At 51.0% G+C, this 9,216-nt stretch overlaps 1 protein-coding gene across 1 annotated transcript in view; it reads right to left on the reverse strand.

Moving 5' to 3' along the window:
* Nucleotides 1-640: 640 nt before the first annotated feature.
* Nucleotides 641-9,216, reverse strand: part of LOC127926723 (staphylococcal nuclease domain-containing protein 1-like) — a gene marked incomplete at its 5' end in the record, with an annotated part of 298,204 nt that continues 289,628 nt past the window's right edge. The window contains 2 exons of the mRNA XM_052512234.1: nt 641-1,631; nt 8,235-8,279. Coding sequence (XP_052368194.1) covers nt 1,560-1,631; nt 8,235-8,279 — 117 coding nt within the window. The remainder of the gene's footprint in view (nt 1,632-8,234; nt 8,280-9,216) is intronic.

Genomic DNA, 9,216 nt, shown 5'->3' on the forward strand with positions numbered 1-9,216 from the left:
AAATAACTAAAGACTATTGAACACTTTGTGGATTTAATAGCTGAATCAGTTGTTACTTTCAGCATGAAACAAAACCATTCATCCACTACAGTTCTCCAGGACCGGAGTTGCTATTCCCTGTTGTACAGTGATGTGATCATAAAATATGTACACAAAACTCTATGCATGGCAACATTTACATATCCAAGGTGTACATTTATTTTTGCATTCAAAATGCTGTGTAGTCAGTACTTCAACTTGTACTTGAGTCGTTGCTCAACCTACGTACTGTCTGAACTGATGCTAATAAATGTGACACTAACCAGCCACCTATGTTAAAATATATCTAGTACAGTCGCGTGTGCTGTGTCATTCTGTGGTAACAACAAGGCTTATTTAAGATGCAAATGAGATCAAGGTGTGTAAGAGTCATTTAAATGGAAGAGGTGACCTACCAAAAGTAGCTCTGGTACTTTTAAGTCCTTTGAGTAGAACTAGGACACCATAGCCTGGTAAAACCATACTGAAAGATGCGCTCAGCATGATTTAAATGGGGAGCGCAGCATCCGGTCTGGTTTAAACCAGGCTAAGGACATTAACAATCCTTGGTGAAATCTAGCAGCGTTGACTGTTTGGTGATTTAATTCCAGTAACAACATGCTTCTTTTTAATCATTTGCTCATTTTTATTCAGCAGAATTTTTTAATACAACGACAAGGGCTGTCATAAGGAAACAAATTCAAACACTGTTTCTGCTACGGCATACAGAGACAGAGAGAGAGAGACAGAGACAGAGACAGAGAGAGAGATCATCATGTCACCATCATATGTAAACATTACAGAAAGAGGGAGGAGGAAGATGAGAAAATGCTGTTTGTCAAGGTGTTCTGGCCACGAGAGAGAGAGAAGAAGAAAGACGAGAATAAAACACTCCCAACATAAACGTCATTAAATGTCATATCACATAGGTATACATCAAGGACAGAAATAACCTTGTCCGGTTGGTGTGAATCTCGAGCTAGCTTTTTAAAATGAACTTCATAAAACATAGCATTATTCATTTCCTGTCAAAGCTGTTAATAATAAAAGTGAATGGATCCTCTTCTCAAGGCCTAGCCCCTTTCCTGTACAACGGATAGGAGGGATTGGCTGTGGTAGGGATAGGGTAAGGTAGCGATGCGCATGATTAGTGTGGGCGTATGACATCACTAACCAGGAAAGGATGACATGGCAATTAACGGAGCTCTGCAGCAGGGGGGGGACATGATAAAAACAACTGGTAGTGGCTCAGGAAGGGTGGAGAAGAGGAAGGATTGGACAGTCACTGTTTTTATGAGTTCATAGCTTTAGCGTGCTCTTTCAGAGTCAGGAGGGAGGAGGAGGATGAGGATGAGGAAGGGATGCGCAGAGTAGCAGGAGAGAGGACCAGGAGGATGAACATGGAATAAAAGGAAGAGAGAGAGACAATGCTTGTCCTTTACTTTGTTTTATTTTCGTTGAATCGTTTTCTGTCACTTTTTCTCGTCCAATGAGTGCATCTCGTCTTCCGCGTTGGTCTTTGGAATGGCGCCATGCGCTTTTCATTTTTTTAGTTTGTAGCCAAACTCGTCTGCGTCGTCGTCACGGAAGTCTCCGTAGCGCCAGATGTTGAGCTGAGATAAAACATGAGACAGAAAAGACCATGAGCGCTTAGTGAATAGCTGACAATAAAACAGACAAGCAACAGTCTCAATTAACCTTCAGTTCAAATGCGGAGCCTCAGCTCAGCCCCGCCCCGAGACAGAGAGAGCAAGAGAGAGAGCGAGAGAGAGAGACAGCGAGAGAGAGCGAGAGCAAAAGAGAGCAATTGCAAGAGAGAGCAAGAGCAAGAGAGAGCAAGAGCAAGAGCAAGAGAGAGCAAGAGAGAGCGAGACAGCGAGAGAGGTAGCCGTAGAGACAGGGACAGGTAGACAGAGGTTGAAAGGTAGAGAGAGAGAGAGGTATAGAGAGACCATCAGTGTACTCTCACACCCCAGTCAGAACCAGGGGAGCATCATCATTTAATCCTTTCCAGAAGGGCCCCGGTGCTTCAGCCGCATCCCTGTCTATTCCCTCTATTCCATTAAATTCACTCCGCTGAGCTCTTCATCCCTCATCAAGCATCCAGGCAATTTCCTGCTAAACGTTCCGTTTGACGCGCAATGGGAAGTGCGGTGGTAGTGTGTGTGAGGGGGCATTCTAGGTGGGAACGCAAGAAGTTGTGTGTGTGTGAGAGATGTTTCACGACACCAACCAAGGCCCCCTCCTCTCATCATCAGCAGCGTGTGTTCAGCTGTTAACATGACGATTCACAGCCAATTAGCGACCATGCTAATTTACGCTAGTCGTTAGGAAGCGGCTGCCATGTTGTCAATGTTGTTTTTCCTGTTTCTCTTCCGTCGATGCATCGTCACTCCTAGCAGCCTTTTGGAGAACTACATCTCATTTACACCAACTTTGCCTTTGATTGGACGATTGTTTGAGCATGGCGTTGTGTGATTGGACAATATGTCAAAGCAGTGAGAGCGTTTGTCTTGCTGCTGAAGAGAACGGTGCCTTCTTGAAGGTCACAGTGTTTAAGGAGGATAAATGGATGCCACCTGTTTACCATAAAGCAGGTAAAATAAGCACCCCAAATTAGACAAACTAAACTATATAAGGTCATTGGGCTATGCTCTTGGGCAAGATACAGTAAATAGTTACTGTATAACTAGGAGTATTAGGATTGAGCGGTGCAAGGATAATGAAACTGGGCTGATAAGTTTTGTATATGCTCTGTCACCTGACTAGACGATTGGCTAGTGTACCTAAACAGGTAGAACCACCTGCGTTTGGATTGGTTGCTGTGCTGTGAGCGGACCCTGGGGTGTGTGGAGGTGGGCAAGCGGACCCTGGGGTGTGTGGAGGTGGGCAAGCGGACCCTGGGGTGTGTGGAGGTGGGCAAGCGGACCCTGGGGTGTGTGGAGGTGGGCAAGCGGACCCTTGGGTGTGTTGAGGTGGGCAAGCGGACCCGGGGGTGTGTGGAGGTGGGCAAGCGGACCCTGGGGTGTGTGGAGGTGGGCAAGCGGACCCTGGGGTGTGTGGAGGTGGGCAAGCGGACCCTGGGGTGTGTGGAGGTGGGCAAGCGGACCCTGGGGTGTGTGGAGGTGGGCAAGCGGACCCTGGGGTGTGTTGAGGTGGGCAAGCGGACCCGGGGGTGTGTGGAGGTGGGCAAGCGGACCCGGGGGTGTGTGGAGGTGGGCAAGCGGACCCTGGGGTGTGTGGAGGTGGGCAAGCGGACCCGGGGGTGTGTGGAGGTGGGCAAGCGGACCCTGGGGTGTGTGGAGGTGGGCAAGCGGACCCTGGGGTGTGTGGAGGTGGGCAAGCGGACCCTGGGGTGTGTGGAGGTGGGCAAGCGGACCCTGGGGTGTGTGGAGGCGGGCAAGCGGACCCTGGGGTGTGTGGAGGCGGGCAAGCGGACCCGGGGGTGTGTGGAGGTGGGCAAGCGGACCCTGGGGTGTGTGGAGGTGGGCAAGCGGACCCTGGGGTGTGTGGAGGTGGGCAAGCGGACCCTGGGGTGTGTGGAGGTGGGCAAGCGGACCCTGGAGTGTGTGGAGGTGGGCGAGCGGACCCTGGGGAGTGTGGAGGTGGGCAAGCGGACCCTGGGGTGTGTGGAGGGGAGCGAGCGGACCCTGGGGTGTGTGGAGGTGGGCAAGCGGACCCTGGGGTGTGTGGAGGTGGGCAAGCGGACCCTGGGGTGTGTGGAGGTGGGCAAGCGGACCCTGGGGTGTGTGGAGGTGGGCAAGCGGACCCTGGGGTGTGTGGAGGTGGGCAAGCGGACCCTGGGGTGTGTGGAGGTGGGCAAGCGGACCCTGGGGAGTGTGGAGGAGCGCGGACCCTGGGGTGTGTGGAGGGGAGCGAGCGGACCCTGGGGTGTGTGGAGGTGGGCGAGCGGACCCTGGGGTGTGTGGAGGTGGGCGAGCGGACCCTGGGGGTGTGTGGAGGTGGGCGAGCGGACCCTGGGGTGTGTGGAGGTGGGTGAGCGGACCCGGGGTGTGTGGAGGTGGGTGAGCGGACCGGGGGTGTGTGGAGGTGGGTGAGTGGACCCTGGGGTGTGTGGAGGTGGGTGAGCGGACCCTGGGGTGTGTGGAGGTGGGTGAGCGGACCCTGGGGTGTGTGGAGGTGGGCGAGCGGACCCGGGGTGTGTGGACCTGGGGGTGTGTGGAGGTGGGCAAGCGGACCCGGGGTGTGTGGGGAGTGGGCAAGCGGACCCGGGGGTGTGTGGAGGTGGGCAAGCGGACCCTGGGGTGTGTGGAGGTGGGCAAGCGGACCCGGGGGTGTGTGGAGGTGGGCAAGCGGACCCGGGGGTGTGTGGAGGTGGGCAAGCGGACCCGGGGTGTGTGGAGGTGGGCAAGCGGACCCGGGGGTGTGTGGAGGTGGGCAAGCGGACCCGGGGGTGTGTGGAGGTGGGCAAGCGGACCCGGGGGTGTGTGGAGGTGGGCAAACGGACCCGGGGTGTGTGGAGGTGGGCAAACGGACCCGGGGTGTGTGGAGGTGGGCAAACGGACCCGGGGTGTGTGGAGGTGGGCAAGAGTCCTGTGTGCCATGTGGATGCCATCTATCCCTTTCTCCCTCTCCCTCTCTTGCTTTCTTTCCATCAGCGTGGGCCTGCACAGACTGTGGGCCAGCGTCCATTTAGGACAGCACTGCCTGCCAATGAGATGTGTCACGTCTTCAGAGAACAGACAGGTGGAGAGAAAGACAGAGGGAGCAGAGAAATGAAGGGCTCCTTTCTTCTACTAGTAGTTGTAATTACAGCTTTGGAAACACTGTTTACCTGTCATGCTAATAAAGCCAGGCTGAATTTGTATTGTGAGAAAGAAACAGGGAGAGAAAAGTGAGAAGAGGGAGAGAGTTGAGAAAGAGGTAGGAGAGAGTAGCTAGAGAAACAGGGAGAGAAGTGAGCTAGAGGGAAGAGTTAGGGGAGAAAAGTGAGAAAAGGGGAGAGAGTAGAGAGAGGTAGCGAGAGGGAGCTAGTCGAAACAGGGGGAGAGAAAAGTGAGAAAGAGGGAGAGAGTTAGAGAGAGAGCTAGTACGAAACAGGGAGAGAAGTGAGAAAAGAGGGAGAGAGTTAGGGGAGAAGTGAGAAAGAGGGAGAGAGGTAGCGAGAGAGGGAGCAGTACGAAACAGGGAGAGAAAAGTGAGAAAGGAGAGAGTTAGAAGGGAGAGGAGCTAGAAACAGGGAGAGTTAGAGAGGTAGCGAGAGAGAGAGGGAGCTAGAAACAGGGAGAGAAAAGTGAAACAGGAGAGAGTTAGAGGTAGCGAGAGAGGGAGCTAGCGAAACAGGGAGAGTTAGAGAGAGGTAGCGAGAGAGAGAGGGAGCTAGTATGAAACAGGGAGAGTTAGAAGGTAGAGAGAAACTAGTATGAAACAGGGAGAGTTAGAGAGAGGTAGCGAGAGAGAGGGAGCTAGTACGAAACAGGGAGAGTTAGAGAGGTAGCGAGAGAGAGGGAGCTAGTATGAAACAGGGGAGAGAAAAGTGAGAAAGAGGGAGAGAGTTCGAGAGAGAGGTAGCGAGAGAGAGAGAGGAGCTAGTACGAAACAGGGAGAAAAAAGTGAAAAGAGGGAGAGAGTTAGAGAGAGGTAGCGAGAGAGAGTGGGAGCTAGTACGAAACAGGGAGAGAAGTGAGAAAGAGGGAGAGAGTTAGAGAGGGAGCTAGTACGAAACAGGGAGAGAAAAGTGAGAAAAGAGGGATATAGTTAGAGAGAGAGGTAGCGAGAGAGAGAGGGAGCTAGTACGAAACAGGGAGAAAAGTGAGAAAGAGGGATATAGTTAGAGAGAGAGGTAGCGAGAGAGAGGGAGCTAGTACGAAACAGGGAGAGAAAAGTGAGAAAGAGGAGAGAGTTAGAAGGAGAGGTAGCGAGAGAGAGAGAGAGAGGGAGCTAGTACGAAACAGGGAGAGAAGTGAGAAAGAGGGAGAGAGTTAGAGAGAGGGAGCTAGTACGAAACAGGAGAGAAAAGTGAGAAAGAGGGATATAGTTAGAGAGAGAGGTAGCGAGAGAGAGGGAGCTAGTACGGAAACAGGGAGAGAAAAGTGAGAAAGAGGGATATAGTTAGAGAGAGAGGTAGCGAGAGAGAGAGGAGCTAGTATGAAACAGGGAGAGAAAAGTGAGAAAGAGGAGAGAGTTAGAGAGAGAGGTAGCGAGAGAGAGAGGGAGCTAGTACGAAACAGGAGAGAAAAGTGAGAAAGAGGGATATAGTTAGAGAGAGGTAGCGAGAGAGAGAGGGAGCTAGTATGAAACAGGGGAGAAAAGTGAGAAAGAGGAGAGAGTTAGAGAGAGAGGAGGAGAGAGAGTTAGAGAAAAAAGTGAGAGGGAGGTTAGTAGAGAGAGAGAGGGAGCTAGTACGAAACAGGAGAGAAAAGTGAGAAAGAGGGATATAGTTAGAGAGAGGTAGGGAGAGAGAGAGGGAGCTAGTATGAAACAGGGGAGAAAAGTGAGAAAGAGGGATATAGTTAGAGAGAGAGGTAGCGAGAGAGAGGAGCTAGTACGAAACAGGGAGAGAAAAGTGAGAAAGAGGGATATAGTTAGAGAGAGGGAGCTAGTACGAAACAGGGAGAGAAAAAAGTGAGAAATAGGGAGAGAGTTAGAAAGAGGTAGCGAGAGAGAGGGAGCTAGTACGAAACAGGGAGAGAAGTGAGAAAGAGGGAGAGAGTTAGAGAGAGAGGGAGCTAGTACGAAACAGGGAGAAAAGTGAGAAAGAGGGATATAGTTAGAGAGAGGTAGCGAGAGAGAGAGGGAGCTAGTACGAAACAGGGAGAGAAAAGTGAGAAAGAGGGATATAGTTAGAGAGAGGTAGCGAGAGAGAGAGGGAGCTAGTATGAAACAGGGAGAGAAAAGTGAGAAAGAGGGAGAGAGTTAGAGAGAGAGGTAGCGAGAGAGAGGGAGCTAGTGAAACAGGGGAGAGAAAAGTGAGAAAGAGGGAGGGTTAGAGAGAGAGGTAGCGAGAGAGAGAGGGAGCTAGTACGAAACAGGGAGAGAAAAGTGAGAAAGAGGGATATAGTTAGAGAGAGGTAGGGAGAGAGAGAGGGAGCTAGTATGAAACAGGAGAGAAAAGTGAGAAAGAGGGATATAGTTAGAGAGAGAGGTAGCGAGAGAGAGAAGGAGCTAGTACGAAACAGGGAGAGAAAAGTGAGAAAGAGGGATATAGTTAGAGAGAAGTAGCGAGAGAGAGAGGGAGCTAGTACGAAACAGGGAGAAAAGTGAGAAAGAGGAGAGAGTTAGAAAGAGAGGTAGCGAGAGAGAGAGAGGGAGCTAGTACGAAACAGGGAGAGAAGTGAGAAAGAGGAGAGAGTTAGAGAGGGAGCTAGTACTGAAACAGGGAGAGAAAAGTGAGAAAGAGGGATATAGTTAGAGAGAGAGGTAGCGAGAGAGAGAGGGAGCTAGTACGAAACAGGGAGAGAAAAGTGAGAAAGAGGATATAGTTAGAGAGAGAGGTAGCGAGAGAGAGAGGGAGCTAGTATGAAACAGGGAGAGAAAAGTGAGAAAAGAGGGAGAGAGTTAGAGAGAGGTAGCGAGAGAGAGAGGGAGCTAGTACGAAACAGGGAGAGAAAAGTGAGAAAGAGGGAGGGTTAGAGAGAGGTAGCGAGAGAGAGGGAGCTAGTACGAAACAGGAGAGAAAAGTGAGAAAGAGGGATATAGTTAGAGAGAGGTAGGGAGAGAGAGAGGGAGCTAGTATGAAACGGAGAGAAAAGTGAGAAAGAGGGATATAGTTAGAGAGAGGTAGCGAGAGAGAGAAGGAGCTAGTACGAAACAGGGAGAGAAAAGTGACAAAGAGGGAGAGAGTTAGAGAGAGAGGTAGCGAGAGAGAGAGAGAGGGAGCTAGTACGAAACAGGGAGAGAAAAGTGAGAAAGAGGGAGAGAGTTAGAGAGAGAGGTAGCGAGAGAGAGAGGGAGCTAGTATGAAACAGGGAGAGAAAAGTGAGAAAGAGGGAGAGAGTTAGAGAGAGAGGTAGCGAGAGAGAGAGAGGGAGCTAGTACGAAACAGGAGAGAAAAGTGAGAAAGAGGGATATAGTTAGAGAGAGAGAGGTAGCGAGAGAGAGGGAGCTAGTATGAAACAGGGAGAGAAAAGTGAGAAAGAGGGAGAGAGTTAGAGAGAGGTAGCGAGAGAGAGAGAGGGAGCTAGTACGAAACAGGGAGAAAAGTGAGAAAGGGGAGAGGTAGAGATGTAGAGAGAGAGGGAGCAAGAGAAACTTACCCTGGCAGTCTTGGCAGACTCCTGACCGTTGAGATACTCCGTCACCTGAGAGAGAGAACATGCATTAGTGTTGCAACTAAACCAGACTGAATTCTGTGGAGAAACACATTGGGTGCATCCCAACTCTCTAATGTAGCATCCTCGACTCGTCTCCTTTCCTTCATTGAAAATCGTCTCAGTGCAGATGAATGACAAGTGGAGGACGCCACTTTAGACTATCAACACGCACAGACAAACACCTTCCCACCCATACATTCATAACACACACGTCGACAGGCTTAATTGATAGCACTGCATTGCACATGGTTACAACAAAAACAGCAAGGTCATCATCAGATCAATAGGAAACGCGGATGCTAACCGCTAGCCCACGTGCTAACCACTAACAACAGCGAGCAATCAAGCCAAGTGGCTCTCGTCTATACAGCGAGCTAGCTTTTAGAGCCATCCTTTTAGCATTTAATTACAATCAAAATGCATTCACGTTTCAGCGATAGGCCAGCAGGGTATGAGAGGCGCACTACCTGCCTACGCTAGTGATGAAATCAGACCTATATTGTGATTGTACTGCATCACAAGGGCAGGTGATTAGTCGGCGAGGGCCCTGATGGAGCAGTGAATGGTGGGAATAGAGTCAGGAAGTCAGAATCCTCTAGGATATTGAGGTCTGTAAATGAAGTAGATTGTACTTGTATACGTGTGTCTTTGTAAGGGCTGGGAATGATGATATTAACACGATACTTCGGTGTTGTTATGTTATGTAGGGGCGGCAGGTAGCCTAGTGGTTAGAGGGGCGGCAGGTAGCCTAGTGGTTAGAGGGGCGGCAGGTAGCCTAGTGGTTAGGGCGGCAGGTAGCCTAGTGGTTAGAGGGGCAGGTAGCAGTGGTTAGAGGGGCCAGGTAGCCTAGTGGTTAGAGGGCGGCAGGTAGCCTAGTGGTTAGAGGGGCGGCAGGTAGCCTAGTGGTTAGAGGGCGGCAGGTAGC

This window comes from Oncorhynchus keta, unplaced genomic scaffold (assembly GCF_023373465.1).
Source record: "Oncorhynchus keta strain PuntledgeMale-10-30-2019 unplaced genomic scaffold, Oket_V2 Un_contig_8107_pilon_pilon, whole genome shotgun sequence".
NCBI classification, from domain to species: Eukaryota; Metazoa; Chordata; class Actinopteri; order Salmoniformes; family Salmonidae; genus Oncorhynchus; species Oncorhynchus keta.